This window comes from Onychostoma macrolepis, chromosome 09 (assembly GCF_012432095.1).
Source record: "Onychostoma macrolepis isolate SWU-2019 chromosome 09, ASM1243209v1, whole genome shotgun sequence".
NCBI lineage: Eukaryota > Metazoa > Chordata > Actinopteri > Cypriniformes > Cyprinidae > Onychostoma > Onychostoma macrolepis.
Genome location: NC_081163.1, coordinates 27233157 through 27254092, shown reverse-complemented (window position 1 = coordinate 27254092; position 20936 = coordinate 27233157). Strand labels below are relative to the sequence as shown.

Here is a 20936-nt window from a genome sequence, read left to right as displayed (position 1 = left end):
TCAACTCAATGACAAACACTTCAAAGTCTGGTGTGTTCAACTTCGCTGCGGCTGGATTTAACCAATCAGCGAGATTTCCCACTTGCAGTCGGGGGAGTTGAAAAAACTTTATCACAGATGAAGTGGATTAGAGGCAACATTCGTCAAATACACAGAGGTTTTCATGTATAGAAACAGAAAAACATTATGCACTGTTTAATATAGTGCCTGTATGGAAAAGAATGAAGATGAACATATTGTAGCAAATTAGCTCAAGGGGGAAATATTAATAATTAATCATAACCAAATATTATAATTAATTATAAAGAGTTAAGTAAATAGAATTAGCTTGATAAAGCAGAATTTACGGTACAATCAATTGACCAGGTCGTCTAGCGAAAGCTCAGTATTGATTATTTATTAATTCAAAGAAATCTTAATTTCCAGGGTAAGAGAAATACCCTTTTTAAGGTACAGTACTACTCAGAGCATGTAACAAAATCGTTAAATTGACTTTGATGCAAGCAGGGAATCAGAAATGAATACTCGTATGTATTGTGTACAAAGTTTTATTAACTAAATCACAAACACATAACTAGTCCAAACAAATACAAACATATATATATATATATATATATACACACACACACACACACACACACACACACACACACAAATACATGGTACATGGGAAGGGTAAGTGAACTGGATGAATGAAACTGGACAGAAACAGGGGAAATGAAGCTGAGTTGACCATCTGAAAGAACCATCAGTCTCTAATTCAAAGCACAGTATACGATAGCTTACAACAAGCCTCTGTGTGGTGAAAGGAACGAAACTTGCATTCGACTTGGCTGTGGAACGAGAGTCTCGTGAAGCCTCTGAAGAGGGTCTGAATGGTTCCATTCGATGGCCGAAGTTGCAATCTCTTGAAACTCCGAGGTTGTTCTTGACTCTGTTGGGGTTGAGAGAGTCCTCTCTCCTAAGTAAGCACATGGCTGGGTGTAAAATGGGGCCTGCTAGCCCTGTGGGCCGCAGTGGAACTGCAAGCCGCAATCCAGAGATAAAGATGCAGAGACTGCCGGTATCGGAGAGAGAGAAATGTCTGAGCGAGGGCATTTCCATGATGGCGAATTCAAGGGTTGATTGAAGATGAACTCCAGTGGTATTAGTCTGACTCTTTGTGGTCAAGAGCCATCCCCCCAGGCTTGGGGGGATCGCACGCGGCTCTATATGTTGGGGCCTGCCGGGCGCACCCACACCAGCTTAGGCGCTCCGTGAGTCCAACCACACGGGCAGCAGTCGGAACATTTTGCAGAAGAGAGGGGAGGACCTGTGCGTGAGCCCTTTAAAAGTCAGGGTGGGCTTGACCAATGAGAAAGGCTGAATTTCCAAGAGGGAGGCTGGAAATATTGGGGGGTTTTATGACCCTTTGTCTGAGAGCATGGTTCGAATGGCTCTGGCAGTCTATACTTTGATTAAATTACAAACACACATGGCATTCTATGAGGAGGTGATGTACACCAAAGTGTCCGTCATCAAATGAGCATTACTTTGGTAGGAGACACGATATAGGTGGGGTTACATTAACTAATACTTCACTCATAAAGCATGCATACAACAAAATACAATGCAAGAGACACCATACAAGACAGTTAAATATCATACACACAATGTCCTGGGATGCATGTTCATTCGTAGAAAGGTTTGTCTATAAATGAAAAGGAGGAAAGTTCTGTTTTTATGAGCATTGAGTGGGTTTCAGAAGGGTCTGTTCTTACTGCACTTCGCATCTCACATACTTTTGAGCAATAAAACAGTCTTATCAGATGGTTTCCCTGGTAGCTGAGCCCTTTAGGGTGCTCTTTCAGGAGAAAGGTCCATAGACCCTCACAGTTTGTTTGTGGAATGAGAGGGTTTTCGGGATTATTCATTAAGTATAATGACTAAATGTGTGTCTGATTGGTCCAAACGCTACATAAATCCCCGCTTTCGAGTGTTGTTGTTTCTTGTAGACAATGGGGAACGATGGAAAATTAGTAGGAAAATCAGACACGCCTCTGGCACGCGAGGCTTGAAGGACGTGGTGGCTCTCTGGCTGTTAGTGCCTGCAGGAGTGGTTGTGGATGTTGTCAGGTGGTGTGCTGTGGTGATGTAGGCTGTAGCAAGGTGTGAGTCCTCGAGCTTGAGCAGCAGGTGTCGAGGCTGTGTCACCTGTCATCTTGAAGAGAGTTGGTCAAGGTCAGATGGTTGTTTTAGGTGTTGTTAGCCCATAGGCTATCTGTGGTAACCTGCGGTTTGGAACCGCTGGGTTGAACTCTCGCTTATGAGAGAGCAGGTGGTTCCAGGGATTGCAGGGAATGGTTATGGAGATTTTGCAGTGTGAAAAGTGTTTCAGACTGACCTAGTGATGGTGGCAGGAGGGCAGCAGGTGGTTGTTAGCCCTCTATTCTGCTTGAACGTCACCAGAAATCCAATGTTTGTGGTGTGCTTTGCTCTTGTGCCGGCACCGACTTGAGCTTGCCTGAGTTGTGTTGGTAGAGGTTTCGCTGTTGGGCATGTGGGCCCATTGCTCTATCCAACGTTGTCTGGCTGCTTCTAGGGTGTTGCTAGTTTTACAGGATGCTCCTCCCTTGGAGGGGTCTGACGCTGAGTTGCGTCGGGCAAGGAGTCAGAAGTTTGTCCTTCCCAGTGCTTCTCAGTTGAGTTCTGTTCAAGGAGCTCTTTTGCTAGTGTCAGCAGCTCCAGTAACTCAGCAGTAGGCGTGTCCAGCAGTCCTTGTGCAGCCTCCGTTTGGCACCTATGAAGGAGGATGTTGTGGTGGACTGCTGTTGGGACATATCATGGTTTTCGCAGGATGAGAATGTACTTTTCCATGGCCCCTCCAAGTGGCTGGTCTGGTACCTGGGCTGTTGCCACGGTGACAATTCTGTGCTGGTCTTGTGTTGCTTTTTCCAACTGCTATCCTTGTTCAGCAGTTATCTGAGCCTTTTGAAGTCTTTTGATTCTGGCTTGATTCTCAGTATCTAGATGGTCTGTGAGGCTTTGAGCACATGTCTGCTCCTTGCGGGCCTCTGTGATCTGTTGAGTGAGGTTGTTTTTACCGTTTGTTTCAGATACATGAGATGGGCTAAGGTGATGATAACCTTGGTCGGCCCAGCATGGCTGTAACTCTGGCTTGGGTCATGTGTCATTGGTCCTCTTCATTTTCCAGTTACATTCGGCTCTGGTGTTGTAGGTTGTCAGCACCCCTGGGTGGAACGGTGTTCCTCGCAATGGCTAGTCAGTTCTTCATGTCTCCCACCTGGGAGGATAAGCTGAGCATCTGCAACATTTTGGCACACTCGTGGTGAGAGTAAAGGTGAGAGACTAAGGCACCACCCTAAAGAGTTCAAAGCTTAAATTTTAATGGGCCAGCAAGGGATATAACATACAGCTTGTTGTTTCGGGCATAGCTTGCTAGTGAAGTGTGTCTTCTATGATTAATATCTTAGCTGTGGATGCTAGGATGCTAAGATTTGTGTGGTTCTGAGAATATTTCTTGGAGGGCGTAAGCCAAGATTTAATAAATCACTTAAGATGGTTGTTATGATCAAATTATTCCTCAGAATCTCCTGATGGCTCGCAACAGGCTAGATCTCTTAAGAAGTGAAGGAGAGGAAAAAATAAAAATAAAAATAATAATAATAAAAATAAATGAAGAAAAGGAAAGGGAAAGAGGACAGCTTTCCTATTCGGATTATGCTGGTTACCAGTGCGCATGGCTATAGTTATGCCCTTGTAATCATTGAGATTACTTGTGTAGCAAGGTCATAGAACTTAGTGCACTCGTTGAGAATAAACAGAACCCCCAATGAAAAGTGTGTCTGGTTCCTTCTGGCTCTATGAGGAAACGAAACCACACTAGACCAAGAGGGGTGAATGTAAATAAATCAAATAGATTCAAGTATAAATAAGTGAATAGCTGACTGCTATTATTAGGATAAAAAAACAAAAACAAGAAAACTTAAATAAGTGATTAAAACAGCAGAGTGACCTGAAATTGGGAATACTCAATCGCACTCTTAACTAACCATTAGGTTTGCTTTGATCATCACTCCATAGTTGGTCATGGCTGGTGCATGTTCAAGACACACCATGGGCGTGTCCTTCCATAAGGTTTAGTCAATGTGCTATTGAACAATTCCCAATATCTATAAGAACAATTCTTCTCTAACTGAACAGTTTACATGTAATTAAATTTAGATTTAATTAAGTAAATGCAAATTTAGTTGAACAGCCCTCAAGAGGGGATACACCTAAAATAGTGAAGGTGAAACTAGCTGAGAAGACTTAAAGGTAAGGAAAGCAAAAGTGAGAAATCAGGAACCAGAAATATGGTAAAATGAAAATGGGTTAGATCACTTTACACTGCATACCCACAAGCTGTAGTTAAAGGCTTCAAGTGAATGATGCTAACTGCTGAAGTTATTAGTTAGCTTAGACTAAGCTGAAGGGCCACTAGGTTGTGTTAGCTTAACTGGCTCAGGTGGTTTGCTTACAGTCTGGTGCAACCTGGTCTCACAGAATTCCGTGTAATGACCACGGACCCTTAACTCCGAATCTGTGGTGGCATCACGGAATCGCAGAAAATTCCGTGATGGGCTCACAGAAGTGATACCAATGTAAGTCAGTGACAGGCATCAGCCGTGGTCCACACACGGATCCACTGGTTCAACACCAGCGCTGCCTCAATTGACGTGTGTGGTAAAAAGAGTGACTCCAATGCAGTTATATTTGTATATAAATTTATACTTTCACTGGAGTACCTAACCCACCCCTACCCTAAACCTACCCACTTATGAACAATATAAAAGACACACAGGCAAATATAAGTGCAGTCACAGGTATTTATTGCAAAAGCTGACCATAAACAAGCAGTATAAAAGCATTACAAACAAGTCATGTTGCATTCCAAGTCTTCTGAAGCCATACAAAGTCTTTTTGCGAAGAAGAGAGTAAAATACAAGGTTTTAATCGCTGAAAATGATCCCACTCCGTTAACGTGCTCACATCTCAATCAAAAAGATACTCCCGTCCCGTAACCATGACGCAATCGGTCATGAGACATACAAGAGCCAATTGCCTGTCACAACAGCATGACGCAATCAATCACGAGACATGTAAGAGCCAATGGCATTTCACAACCAAAGCTTCTTCTGGCGGCATTTTTTGAATTTACGCACAGAGACTGCAGCACATAGGAAGAGCTTTACGGCCGACAGAGATGGCGATCGCGTCTATTCCTCTCACAAATCAATCGTTTTGCCTGGAAAGACTTGGAACATTAATACTTTTTGAATAAATTATGACAGTAGTTGTGTCTGTCTGTTATATCTTCTGTTTTATTGACAAATGGTAGGTTTAGGGGCAGGGGGTGGGTTACTTGCTCATAAATGTGTAATGTAATATAAATAAAACTGTTGTGGCTGTTTACATTGAAAAATCACACCCAACATATATGCAATAATGGCAATGTTGTTACCCAATATATAATTTAATTATGACGATAAAATTCCCAGTATCGCATCGGCATATTGACGATAAGGGTTTCCTATTTAAAGCAACGGAGGACCCTGCAAGTCGAAAAATTACGCTAAAGTTGTACCTTGAATGTCAAAAAGCGATGCCAAAGGGGTCCTGACCAAGCTTCAATATGTGACGAGTTGGGAGTGAGAACGTGTCGGTGACACTTACATTAGTATCACTTCTGTGAGCCCATCACAGAATTTTCGGCGATTCCGTGATGCCACCACAGATTCGGAGTTAAGGGTCCGTGGTCATAACACGGAATTCTGTGAGACCAGGTTGCACTCATGATGTATGTGCTATCTGGAGGTGGTGTTTCCTGTGACAAGTCATTGTCATGGCAACCAATGCGCAGCAGTGCCAATTCAAACAGTGTGTAGCAAATGTCTGTAGGTTTCAAAATAGCCGTGCATAGTCTGTTGACATGTGGAGCTTACACTTCCATTCAAGATTTCCTTTTAATCAGCAAAATCCTAAATTTGCTAATGCATACTCTTGCTTCTCTTTAAGCACGTGTTTTCATCTACTTTAAATACTCTATGTCTTATGCTGACTGTGAGTCTTTTTGTAGGAGGGTTTTGCGCTGTGGCAATGCTGGGTGCCTTCTGGTGTGAATGCAGGGATGTTTCTGGCCTTTCGGTCTTTGAGTGTTACGTAATGTGCTGTTTCAGGGCTTGCCTGAATTAATCCCTTTCCTTCTGCAGCTGCAGAGGTTCTCAGGAAGTTGACTTGTGAAGTGTCAAGCAGAGGCTTTGGCTCCCCCCTTTGTATCTATGTACAGGGATGAGGGGGTTTGCACTGCTGGCTGTGTGACATGCAGAAGGGTGTCTTTTACTTGAGTCCGTGCGCAGTAGGACTGCCTCAGTTCTTTCTGGACTTGGACCATGTTATGCTCCTCTTTAATGTTGCAGAACTGCTGAGTCAGGGTTTGGACTTCAGCTCTGGCTGCACGTAGATGGCCTTCCAAGGCCTTAGCTCTAGTGTCTCTTCTCATTAAATTCCACATACGCTGTTTTTAACAGTGTCCTTTTGTGAAACAATTCTCTTTCCAAGTCCTGTCTGGTGACTTTTTCCAGCTGCTCTTGGTGTTCAGCAGCTGTTAGAGCCTCCTGAAGACTGGTAATTTCCTTCTGTTACTCCACCCTGTCAGGTTCCTTGCACCTGTTCTGTGCCGTCTCTCGCTGAGTGGGTCTGAGGGGCTTGAGATTGTGGGCCAAGGAGGAGATGATGCTGGTCAAATGCTGATTGTCCAGGCTAGGTGTCAGGTGTCCACTAGTGTCGCAGTCTCGCTGTTCCGTTCTCTGCTGTTGCAGGTCATTGGCAGCTTTGGGTTGAAGGATGTCCATCACAGGGCTCTGACGGGTCTCCAAGGGCCGGATGTCTGAGACATGCTGGCTCACTTGGGGGAACATGAGAGAGAGAGGCAAAAGGCAAATGCAAGCATGTACAGAGTGTGGTAAGCTATCTGTATAGGGCACGGCTCCGTAGGCCGTGTAAGGTGGGAATAGCTGATGTGGGGCAGCTAGTAAGGCAGGGTGCTACCATTTAGGGTTGGTGAACAGAACTAAGGACTCTGAGTATCTTTGTTGTCGGCTGCAAGCAGCGTAGACTGACGACTGGGCCTTTACATGTCGTCAAACTATTACTCAAAACACTGATGGTTCTTCTCAAATGTCACTACGAGAGTAACAAATAAAACAAAACTGAAATAAAACAATAAGATGAAATCAAAAAGGAAAAGGAAGAAGGAGGATTTTACCTATTTAATTTTTGCTAGGAGATATGGCTAAGCAGATGTCACTTGTGGGTGATGCTGCAATAGACTCATAAACCTAGGGTTAGACTGTTAGCTAAGCTAGCAGGGACATACCAAATACCTCGAGGTCAAAAGAAAAAGAAACAATGGGAAGTGTTTCTTCTGGGGCCTACATTGTGTTGAACAGTAACTGCACTTCAATGTACTAGGCCTGGCACTGACGAGTGAGGAGGGGTAGAGAGGAAACAGGGATTAGGCTACTAATAACCTGTATAACTCATTAAGGAAGCAACAGTTGCTAGAACTACTGTCATCCTATACAAATAGGGAAGATGGTGATGGTAAAGTAAAATAAGGTAAAAGTCAAGGTAGAATTCCCTTATAGCTCTAGAAGACTAAAGGAAAGGTAAATAAACAGACTTAATTAAATTTCAAATGTAATTAAATTCAGCTTAGCTGAATAGAGATATTCAGTCTCAAACAAAGGTAAATAAATTAGATAAAATAGAATAGAGGAATAAAGTCAAAATGAAGAGTAAATGTAGAGTGTCCTTATAGCTATAGGAAACTAAAACAAAAGTTATATAAGCACATTGATTCAATTAAATATCAAATTTAATTAAATTCCATGTGGCTGAATAGGGATATTCAGGCTAAATAAACACATATAAGTGAAATTAGATAAAATAGAGATTGACTAAAATTGAATTCTAGCCATCACAGATAAAACCCAATTATATGGGTTTTGACGGAGAGTGAAACTAAGAGTGAGGGGTAGAGAGAGAGAAAGAAATTGTTTAAACTAGTGATGGGGGTCTTTGACATGCTTTGTGGAGCTTCAGAACCGCTGTCAACTTTGATTTATTTTTTTCGAATCCATGATTCGGGGCATGCATCAAAATGCTTAAGTCATGTGATTTCAGTAAACAAGGCTTCTTTACACATCATAGCTGTTTCAAATTTATTTGAAATTTTAATGGCTCAATGCTAGGTCTCATGAATCAGTGTCTATGATTTGTAGGTGATCTCATATCAATTTTATAAATTCGTACACATTTAGTGATGCGTTTAATAAAGGGTGGAGGCATATCTAAATGTCTCCTATTAGTTTACTGGAATATAATGTACTAAAAGACCCTTAATATTTAAGGGTATTAGGGATCGTTGATTTCCTTTAATTGATTACACCTTCAATAACACATTGGCTATTGGTTTGGTAAGGTGTTTCATTGAATTGAGTTTTCACTGCACTTACACTGTTCTGACCAGCAGGGGTTACCAGCACAGAGTGCTTCGAAACAGTGAATCATTTGTGGCACAATTGATTCATTTGATTCAAAGCCTTGAGAAGCTTTGTCTCTCCCATCTCTAGTTCAAATCAAAGTCCCTTAGTCCAAAAGGTCCCAAAGTCTGTAGTCTTTGGTTTAAAAGTTACACTCTACACACGCATGTGTCTAAGTGTTGGCTGAGGTAGAGGGCTTTAGCTTGTATGCGTTTAGGGCTGCTGGAGAGCTAGCTTTGGCTACACACAGTTGTTTGTTTACACAAAGGTCTGTGAAGTGGTTGCTGTTATTAGATTAACCCGGAAGAGTCTGCTCACACTTCCGGGGTCACGTATTGTTAGGAGACCAATGCAAGCTCACAACACAGCCCAAGCGGAGCAGCGATTGATCCGCGCTGTAACCATGCACTGGACACTCACATGTGGTCAGATGAGGTGTGCTCAGTCATGACGTCACATGCAACTCATTCACAAATCAAAACAGCATGTTCACTTCACAGGCAATGGTGAATTAGTTAGCTACACTAGAGTAACACCATTAATTTGACGTAAATGTTTCACATGAGCGGATCAATATGAATACAACGGTACGTAACACATAATAAGGCCTTAAATCAGTGAAATGCGGAGCATCGCACAGATCACCTACAACAGTGCCGAAAGTGGGGATTTCTTCGCCCAAGGTCAGACCGATTTATTCTGATATCATTTATATGGGCTGCTAGTCTGAGATTTCTTCGTCAGAGAAGGCTTATGCTCTACTAACAACAGAAATTAGGATTGCTTCGCTAATATCAGGTTAGTTTCTTATTGTACGATTTGAACATGCATTATAGCATTGAATAACTTCTGTACTGTTTGGAGACGTGCATTCAAGCTATAGTTTTATCTGATCTTGATCAGAAACTGGTACGTGCACATATAAGAAGTTAATAAAACTTATGAGACAAACACACAAGATTGATTGCTGAGTCTGCTTGCAACAATGTTTAAAACGATGCCAAGGTTCTCCACCATTTATGTAGCAAATTAGCACAAGGGGGAAATATTCATAATTAATCATAACTCTTTATAATTAATTATAATATTTGGTTAAGTAAATAGAATTAGCTTGATAAAGCAGAATTTACGGTTCAATCAGTTGACCAGGTCGTCTAGCGAAAGCTCAGTATTGATTATTTATTAATTCAAAGAAATCTTAATTTCCAGGGTAAGAGAAATACCCTTTTTAAGGTACAGTACTACTCAGAGCATGTAACAAGATCAAAATCGTTAAATTGATTTTGTTGCAAGCAGGGAATCAGAAATGAATACTCATATGTATTGTGCACAAAGTTTTATTAACTAAATCACAAACACATAACTAGTCTAAACAAACACACACACACACACACATATATATATATATATATATATATATATATATACATACACACACACACACACACACACACACACAAATCACACATACATGGTACATGGGAAGGGTAAGTGAGACTGGATGAATGAAACTGGACAGAAACAGGGGAAATGAAGCTGAGTTGACCATCTGAAAGAACCATCAGTCTCTAATTCAAAGCACAGTATACAATAGCTTACAACAAGCCTCTGTGTGGTGAAAGGAACAAAACTTGCATTTGACTTGGCTGTGGAACGAGAGTCTCGTGAAGCCTCTGAAGAGGGTCTGAATGGTTCCATTCGATGGCCAAAGTTGCAATCTCTTGAAACTCCGAGGTTGTTCTTGACTCTGTTGGGGTTGAGAGAGTCCTCTCTCCTAAGTAAGCACATGGCTGGGTGTAAAATGGGGCAGTGGAACTGCAGGCCAGAGATGAAGATGCAGAGACTGCCGGTATCGGAGAGAGAGAAATGTCTGAGCGAGGGCATTTCCATGATGGCGAATTCCAGGGTTAATTGAAGATGAACTCCAGTGGTATTAGTCTGACTCTTTGTGGTCAAGAGCCATCTCCCCAGGCTTGGGGGGATCGCACGCGGCTCTATATGTTGGGGCCTGCCGGGCGCACCCACACCAGCTTAGGCGCTCCGTGAGTCCAACCACACGGGCAGCAGTCGGAACATTTTGCAGAAGAGAAGGGCGGACCTGTGCGTGAGCCCTTTAAAGTCAGGGAAGAGTCACACCTTTCAGGATGGGCTTGACCAATGAGAAAGGCTGAATTTCCAAGAGGGAGGCTGGAAATATTGGGGGTTTTATGACCCTTTGTCTGAGAGCATGGTTCGAATGGCTCTGGCAGCCTATACTTTGATTAAATTACAAACACACATGGCATTCTATGAGGAGGTGATGTACACCAAAGTGTCCGTCATCAAATGAGCATTAATTTGGTAGGAGACACGATATAGGTGGGGTTACATTAACTAATACTTCACTCATAAAGCATGCATACAACAAAATACAATGCAAGAGACACCATACAAGACAGTTAAAATCATACACACAATGTCCTGGGATGCATGTTCATTCGTAGAAAGGTTTGTCTATAAATGAAAAGGAGGAAAGTTCTGTTTTTATGAGCATTGAGTGGGTTTCAGAAGGGTCTGTTCTTACTGCACTTCGCATCTCACATACTTTTGAGCAATAAAACAGTCTTATCAGATGGTTTCCCTGGTAGCTGAGCCCTTTAGGGTGCTCTTTCAGGAGAAAGGTCCATAGACCCTCACAGTTTGTTTGTGGAATGAGAGGGTTTCCTGGATTATTCATTAAGTATAATGACTAAATGTGTGTCTGATTGGTCCAAACGCTACAATACGAACACTATTATTTTGATAAACATGACACAATGTAACATTAGATTACATGAAAAGAGTTTTTGTCATAATAAAAACACATTTGTAAGCATTAGCAAAACCAAATGAGTCAGAATATAACTGAAACACGTCATCACTATCTTCGCCGATAGGTCTATGCAGTGCCATCAAGTGCTATCAAGACGAACAACACTTGTCTATATCCTGAGTAATATTGCTATGTATTATATCTGGTTACTTTTACATTGTAATGTCTAATATTTGAAACAACTTAAACTGATTTAAGAATAGCTTAATCAATGTAAGACAAATTGGATGCTATCCTAACTTCAAGAGCTTATTTACGAAGATTATTAAGAAGGAATGCACATAGGAAGAGTACCTTAATCGATTTTAAACCAGATTTTGTTGTAATGTCGGTAGTATGTCAATGAACAATCTGCTTTTTCTCGTGTTTTTGTCAAAAGTGAACACCACAGCCCTATTTCTGTTTTCTCTAGCACAAATAAAAAATCAAAAAAAAATCCACATTTCTACTGCATAGACAGCCAATTTTTAAAGCCTATCTTGACAGCAGTAAGTTTTATCTTTAGAATAATCTTAAGAACAAACAAAAAAACAAAAAACCCCAGAACATTCTTAAGAAATCTGAAACCAGTGCCAGGTCAGGAAAAAAAATATTGAAAGGGGTCATCGGATGCTAAATTCACTTTTACATGTTGTTTGAACATAAATGTGTGTTGGCAGTGTGTGTACACATCTACCCTATACTGATAAAAGTCCACCCAGTGGTTTTTATTTAATCCCTAAAAATAATATCCCCTTTTTTAAATCAGGACGTTCTCAGCTTCTTGTCTGTGTGACGTCACACGGACGAAGGCCCCTCCCATGATTGTTGATTGACACTAGCGTTTTACTTTAGACCCGTCCTGAGTGAGCTGTGATCTGACCGCCATTGTTTCGACGCCGGAACAGGAGTAGACAAGAATGGCTCCATAGCGATTGAGGTGTTTTGTTGTTGGATGTAATAATGAACATAGCAGTCGTCATTTATTCCCGACATCTGAGCTTCTGAAGACGCAGTGGATTACTTTTGCTTGTTAAGGGAATGCACCCCCCGATCTACCTAAGTTAAATGTGTCTATGTTCACACGAATCATTCGTGATCCAGCTTCACTTACAGCAGAAGTGAGTATAAGGTGTTTTTTATGAATCTTTGCAATCACCTTTCCTAATAACGTGCTAGTTAGCAAGTTTCGCGGTTAAAAGTAAACAGTCTCTTGTCACCCCACAGAAGAGAGGGGCGGGGTGAGCAGAGCTCATTAGCATTTAAAGCAACATGCAACAGAACAGGTTGGTAAAAAGGGTGTTGTTTTACACTACCATTGAGAAATTTTAACCAAAGTATGTTATAGACTTTTCATTAAGACCCTAAAGAATCATATCAATTTGTGGAGAATGGGCATCCACTGACCACTTTAAAACATTTTTCTCACCTCAGGCCCCTAATTCCAATAATTCTCCTCATCATTCACTGAAGAAAGCATTACATAATTTCAACCCTGTCACAGTAAGTTTGCAATTTGCATGTTTATAGGTATACCCTGGCTTTGCACAACAGACATTCATTCCTGTTAGACTCAAAAATACATTATTTGCAGTTGAATGTTATGGGTCACTGAAAGAATACCCAACAATGCCCAACAGTGTTAATTAGCAAATACCGGTGTGAAACGGGTGAATCCTCATTAAAACCAGAGAGCAGGAAGAGATCAATACAGAGAGAAGGTCCCGTCTACATGACAGGAGTTCAATAGCAGAAGAAGAAGAGGCAGGCAGATGAAGTGCACTCACTTAAAGAATCGCGGCTGGTATTTGATGTTGTTCTCCTCAAGCCACTTCCTCCTGTTTCTCTGCTGCTCTTCGATTCTTTGTTTCTCAGCTGATGCCATCTGGACATTTCCTTCCTCCAGATACCTGTGAGACACATTAAACCAGAGCTTCACCACAGATGATTACTCAGCGCAAACTTTGTTCCACTGGTTTCTAGGAGTGCTGAAAGAGCTGAACTAAGCAAAAAACTCTCTCAGGGTGCAGGAAAATACATGTGATACACTTTAAAATGGAGTTTAATTACAAAGTGACATGAGAGACTAAGCATTTCATTAGTTCATTTAAGTATTTTTACTCAAAATATCAATCAAATCGATCAACATTTATTTATACAGCCCTTTACAAAACTCAAGGTGAACCAAAGTGCTTTCTAATAAAAAGAGAGCAATAAAAACAAAAATAAAAACAAAATATAAGCCAACAACAAAAAATGACATAAAATACATAAAAATGTCACAACATTGCTAGATATTAAAAGCCAGTCTAAATAAATAAGTTTTAAGCTTAGCTTTAAAAAGGCCCAGGTCAGTAATGGTGCGCATATCGGGGGGAAGCTTGTTTCAGAGTCTGGGCCCAGCTACAGAAAAAGCCCGATCATTCCAGTGTTTGTACCGTGACATCGGGACTTCCAGCAAAAGTTGATTTGTTGACCTAAGAACCCTTAGCTGACGAAAAGCCAGCATCTCAGTTACATACAGTGGAGCAAGGCCATTGAGAGCTTTAAAAACAAACAATACAATTTTAAAATCAACTCTAAAAGAAACTGGAAGCCAGTGGAGTGAATAAAGAATTGGGGTGATGTGCTAACGTTTACGTGTTAGTTAAAAGACGGGCCACAGCATTCTGCACCAGCTGAAGGCAATTGAGGGATGACTGTGAGACACCAACATAAAGTGCATTACAGTAATCTAATCTTGAACTGATAAAAGCATGAGTAGCTTTCTCAAGGTCAGAGCGATTCAAAAAAGGTTTGACCTTGGCCAAAAGACGTAGCTGAAAAAAATAGCTTTAACCAATGCTGTCAATCTGTTTATCAAATTTCAGGCTACTATCAAAAGTCACACCGAGATTTCTGACAGCTGGTCTAAGCTTGGAAGTCAGCGCATCAAAGTCAGAAGTTACAGACTCTCCAAATAAAATATATTCAGTTTTTTTCTTTATTTAGGCAAAGGAAATTTTGCTCTAACCATAATTTAATGTCATTAATGCAATTAATTAGCGACCCAGCTGCTGCATCAGCATTTTTTGGTGTCATAGGCAAATAAATTTGCAAATCATCAGCATAGCAGTGAAGAGCTATATTATGCCTGGCTATAATGGACCCAAGAGGCAGCATATAAAGTGAAAATAAAATGGGCCCGAGAATAGAGCCTTGTGGCCCCCCGCAAGAGAGAGAAGTGATGATATCAAGTAAAAACAGGCTCTGATTCTTAAGAGATGTACAGCACAGTTTTACCTGATTAGTGTTGAAATGGCTACTCTCCACTTAAAATTAATCACATACTGTATGATTGAAAGAACGTTAACACACGTTCCAGTTAATTTTGTTGAAATTATAACATCATATTATCACTTAATATCCCTGAAACCAGGATTATTTACATACTATTATAGTATTAATATATATATATATATATATATTTTTTTTTTTTTTTTTTATATAATTTTCAATAATAGTCAGTTTTATTAGTTTTTCCCCCCTATATTTTTATTTTAGTTTTAATTTTAGTAATTTTAGTACTTCACCTCAAAGGCAACTTTTCTCATCTAATTTTCAAGTTTTGGAAGCTGAAGTTTTTTTTATAGTTTTACTTATAATAATTTAGTAATAATAACACTAAAAGAAATTTTAAAGGTGTTGTATGTAATTTATAGCAGTCAAAAAATTACATACAGCACCTTTAAAGTCTCATTTACTGGTATTATTACTAAATAATTATGACTAAAACTATAAAAAAGTATTTATTGTACGGTATTTAATAAAAATATCATGATATGTTTGCAGATATGTAGAAAACATGCTAAAGTTCACATACTTATTTCTTTGAGGAAAAAAAAGCAGCAGCCAGTTATTCTACATTGAAATGTACGTTCCATGTCGGAATGTCTGTTTTTGTTTTGCTCTGTGTGACTCCGCCCACTGCCAGTTTACCCAATAGTATTTCAACACCCACATTGGTTGCCAGATTGTGGAAAACTCAGCATAATGTAGCCATGGAAGCCAGCAAACAAACTGGGTCAGAGATCACAGATTCTACCCCACATAAAACGCCTCTGCATCAATCTAAAAAGCTCTATGACCAGAAGGATATTAAAACGTGGATAAATCAACTCATCAGCTTACAGTGTAAGGCTCATCCCCTTCCATTGACAATTGCGTTCATTCTTGCTGTATGTCATCAATCTGGCAACCCTATGAGTGCTGAGTGTGAGGTGGTGGTGGCAGGAGAAATCAAGTACTCCAGAGTGCAATCTGGACGATGGGGCGGGGCCCCCAATTCCATTGGTTTATAACATGACAAATCTTATTGGTGTAGACCAAAGCATGCGCATTCCTTTGTGTACGATTTTGTAATTGATTTGGCCATATTACAGAAATAGTATGTGCTAACTATAGAATCATAGGCCTATCTTAATTACTATCTGTTTAGTAACCCTGGTAATTTTAGTCATATGAAGTCGTTTACAAATAAACTCTTGACGGCACCTCCGGGTTCTTCAGGCTGCAGCACTTCATTCATATTTTCTTGAGGATCGGCAGGCCGCGGATCAGCACTAAATTGGGATTTTATACGCAAATGATGATAATTTACTGTATTTTAGAGATGGACAAACACGAACATAAGCAGCTGATTTTACGTTTTAAAGCACAACCGTTTTTTGTTGTTTAAAAAGAGATGAGTTATAGCCTACGTTGCTTTGTAGGTTAAAAGTAATAAAATGTTTTCATGGCAAGCTCAATGTTTCCTTGTTTATATCTTAATAAAATATTTGAATCTATATTGATTCTTTTACAGTTTTTAAAGGTACTATCTTATAGTAAATAAGTGTCCGTGACATCAGATATTAAAAATCCAATTTATATCCAATTTGTATCCACACCCTCATTGTGTGCATGCTCTAATCTGTGTACGGGATGAATTTATATTCAGTTATTACACTCGATCATTGTTGCCATATAGATCTGCATAACTATTGAATATTAAATCACTCAGAGCTGTAAATCTGTGCAATATGTGAGCACTAATAAAAGAGACCTTCTCTGTGATTATAATTTTTTTATTTATTAAAGACTATAATAACTATCTAAAATCAGTATGCCTAATGTAGTACAGTGATTCCTGGTTCTTTTTAAAGGATTGAGCAACAAAACCAGTAATTTAATTTGTACATATAGCCTATATAAAAGTATAAATAAAAATGTTGCAGAGAAAATTTACATTTATTGCTTAAATACGCACTAAAGCACATTAATAATAATATTTGCTGTAGGTCAGATTTAATAACATCTGTTTTAGTAAACAAAAACATTTAAAATAGGCCTATATGCAAAAAAAAAAAAAGAAAAAAAAAGAAAGGGGTTTCTTTCAGGAAGGTTTTTATTCCCATTATCCACACATAAAACCCCAGTTCACGCAGATGGACTATTTGGTATTATTGCCTTATTTGTCACCGCAGTTGTTCTTTAAAATAAAACCATTTGCGGGTTTGTCCTATGTCTTACTGAACTACAGTGAATTATCATCATATCCTAAGTTACTGCTTATCCACCGATCCTAGAATAAATATATACATATAAATATAGCCTACATTATACAAAACAACTAAATCTCAAACAGTGGATAATTTTTATCAAAATCGCCCAGCTAAAACTGCTCAATGTTTAAGTATGTCTGCTTCGTGTACAGTGAAAAGTGCAATAATATGACTTCATTTAACGTGCAACCCACCTGTTGAGACTAAAGACCACTATTTACGTTCATCACACAGAAACATAATTAATATTTCTCATAGGTGAGGCTATTTGTAGCATAGGTAGGACTATATCATGGCCACGAATTAAGAATTTGTTCCCCAGACTGAATTCGTGAGCCGCTCATATTACACAGCTCTGTTCTGCCCGAAGTACTCGGAGATGCCGCCACCAAGCGTTTAAAAGGGACTTAATCTAACTAATTCGTCATAAAAAAATAAAAATAAAAACACATTTGCTAATTGATTCCAACTAAAATCGCTGTTTTTAGCACTTAATATTTCTGTAGTACAGCCAAACAGCATAGATCATTCATAAAAACGTATATAAAAGAATGCTCATGCGCAAATGTCTATACACCAATAAGCTCTGCTGTATTATAAACCAATGAAATTGAAGGTGGGCGGAGCGACACGTGTCACCCCACCTTAATGTGTCGCCCCGCCCCATCGTCCATGGTGCACTCTGGAGCTACTCGGAGAAATGACTCCCTCCAATATCTTGACACTGGACTGCAGTACCCATTTCAACCACTAGCTGTCAATATTACATACTGCACCTTTAAACAACAATTTTTGCCTGTTCTGGTATGCAAAATTTTAATTCACATATTAAACTTTTAACAGGTAACATTTAAAATTTTCCTCTGGAAAAATAGGCCTAAAATATTGAAACAAAATGGTGCATAGAAATGTCCGTCTAAACAATGCACTCTAAAATCACAATTTCCCTTTACCTAAAACCACCTTCCAGCCACTAGTAATAGCAAATATTCTTATAGTCTTAATAGCAAGTGGTTTTCTGATCAGTTTGTTACAAAGGAACTGACTGGAACTCCTTTTCATGAACGTCTTCATTGTTCTCATCTATTTCATCTATGTTACTTTTACTTTGCGGTTTCACTAGTAAATACTGCATGTGTCACACCATTTCATTGAGTCTTTATAAGCTGACATTTTCCTACAACACAAACACATGAAAAGCCACAGCTGTCAAAGCCTTTCAAAGATAAGCAAAGCTTTACGGAAACCTTCAAAACAAGGTTGAAATCATTTCTAGAGTGATTTTTCTTGTGAGGCTGTGGATCACTCTCCTCTGCCACTAAACTACAGTATGTTTTTACAGCAAGAGTGTAATATGAGATGAGGAAACTGCATGTACCTTTGGTCTGGCCTGAATCGAGCATCTGTTGGTGGCAGCAGCTCCTTCAGCTCAGGGCAGAGCTCATTGAGCTCTATAGCAAACCTGCTGAAGCCGTAGTACAGCTCATAATCTGTAGGCATAGACCCTGAACACACAAACACAAGAGAATCATCAATGTATGAGGAACATTAGAATTAGAATTAGCATCACTCTCAAACATCTGACTGCCTACACAACATTAGATCTGCCCTCTGTTGTGTTGTGTAGGGTCATAACTGCAAATAACTGCTATATTGAGAGCATTTATTATCATGGATATTTCCTACTGGCCATTATAGTGTGCTTTATTAAATTTACCCATGTACTTTCTACAGTTCTACTACAGTGTTTGAGTAGTTGCTTGTTGACCCAAGTCGGCCACTTACTTTTTCGTCTTCACCAGACAAAAATCATACATTACAATTCAAAGGTTTGGGGTCACTAAGTTTTTTTTTTGTTTGTTTTTTTTTTTACAGTAAAATAGTAATTAAGTGAAATAACATTGGAATATAAAATGGCTGTATTGTCAGCATCATTACTCCAGTCTTCAGTGTCACATGATCCTTCAGAAATCATTCTGATACGCTGATATTGCTTCTCAATAAACATTTCTTAATATTATCAATGTTGAAAACAGTTGTTCCGCTTAATACTTGTATATCTTTGATGAATAGAACGTTCAAAAGAACAGCATTCATTTAAAATAGAAATAGTAATAGTGTAGTCTTTACTGTCACTTTTGATAAACTTAACATCTCCTTTCTGAATAAAATTTAAAAATTAATTAAAAAAAACAAAAACTTTTGCTAAAAACTGTTGGTAAGTGACGAGATATAGGTCCAAAAACACAAAAGATACTGATCTTTTCATTAGTAGACTGCTTAGGATCTCTTTGGTTTGATCCACTCACCTCACTTAAAGGGGTCATGAACTGAGAAACCAAAATCGCTGCCTGTTTAGCCCATGCCCACCGATTCACGCATGTAGTGTTTACAAGAGAGGCAAATGCGCAGATCTATGCAGAAACCAAACGATAAAGATGCTGCGAAGACAACAATACGCTGTGCAGTGCCAAGTTGTGGAAAAAACTGTATTTGCTTTGCCTTCCTTCTGATCCCAACGTTAGGAAAGAGTGGATGAACTTTATTTTTAATGAAGATCCACACCGCACGAGTAAGAACTTGGTCCTTTGTTCACTTCATTTTACCGCGGATTCGTTTACAAACAAGGCACAATTCGACACAGGATTTTCAGAAAGAGTGAAACTGAAAGATGATGCTGTGCTGAATATATTGAATCCCGCAGTAATGTTGCAACACACAAGTGTGAGTAACTGTTGTTATTACGTGGTCACTATTGCTTTGTCTGTTAAACAGATCGTTTGATATGTATTGAGTATTTATGCATTTTAAACCTAAATCACATCAGTGTCCATCTATGAAGGATGTAGGCTGTCAAAGATACACAACTATTAGTCAATCGTAGCAGTGGGTGTTTACTTCCGAGTCTACAACCCGCCACGTCTATTCAAACAGAGCGTTCTGATGAGGGGGCTTAAAAACAGGATAGAAAATAGCTTATTACTTCTAAATTATGATTGTTGACATAAAAATCTTGATAACATTATAAGTGGACCTCAGAGAACAGTACAAAATAGAAAACTGAGGCAGTTCATGACCCCTTTAAGTGGGGGTATTACTTTAGGTACATTTTATAACCTTTTATATTACATACATTTATATTGTGCCAGTCCACTTTCTACTTGCAATTGGCACATTGCGGGTGTTCATTCTGCATTCACAGTCATTCCCTGTGAGTGTATATACCTGGTCTCCAGATGCATTTGGCTGAAGGTGGGACTCCACAGTACAGACCCTCATGCCATTTCCCAAACAGTCTGTGAATGACTTTTCCCTCCTGGTCCATCACTGATCCTTGCACCTCATTCACATTCGAGCTCCAGTAGTTTCCCTGGACCCAAACACACACACACACACAGATTAGGGCTGGGAATCTCTAGACACCCCACATTTAGATTCTGATTCATGATACGATTATGAAACAATCTGCATTGCCTTCTGTTGCAAATATAGAGCGGATCAGCGGATATGATTTTACTTATGCAAAAGTGACAGTAAAGACATTTTAAGTAAATGTGTTCTTTTGAACTTTTTATTCACTAAAGGATCTGGAAAAAAGTATCATGGTTTCCACAAAAACATGAAACATGACAACTGTTTTGAACACTGATAATCACAAAAAGCATTTCATAATTCCTAAATCATTTTAAATGATTTGTAATTCCATCACAGGAATAAATTTAATTTTAAAATATATTCAAAGCAAAAACAGTTCTTTTAAATTGTATTAATGTTCCATTTAGTTACATTTAGTGTAGAGATCAACCGATATATCGATTTGCCGATATGTTCCCGATATTTAACCATTTTAACATAATTGGATATTGGTTTTGTAATATCGGATTCACCGATATACGCCGCGTCTTGTGGGTGTTTTGAGAACTGCATGCAGGATCGTCA

At 39.3% G+C, this 20936-nt stretch overlaps 1 protein-coding gene across 1 annotated transcript in view; it reads right to left on the bottom strand.

Annotated features, from left to right (window-relative positions):
• The window catches only part of osbpl6 (oxysterol binding protein-like 6), a 93321-nt gene that overhangs the window by 4539 nt on the left and 67846 nt on the right, over nt 1–20936 (bottom strand). Inside the window, exons 20-22 of the mRNA XM_058787167.1 lie at nt 20223–20367; nt 18376–18502; nt 13203–13325 (exon numbers count right to left, since the gene is read on the bottom strand). Coding sequence (XP_058643150.1) covers nt 13203–13325; nt 18376–18502; nt 20223–20367 — 395 coding nt within the window. The remainder of the gene's footprint in view (nt 1–13202; nt 13326–18375; nt 18503–20222; nt 20368–20936) is intronic.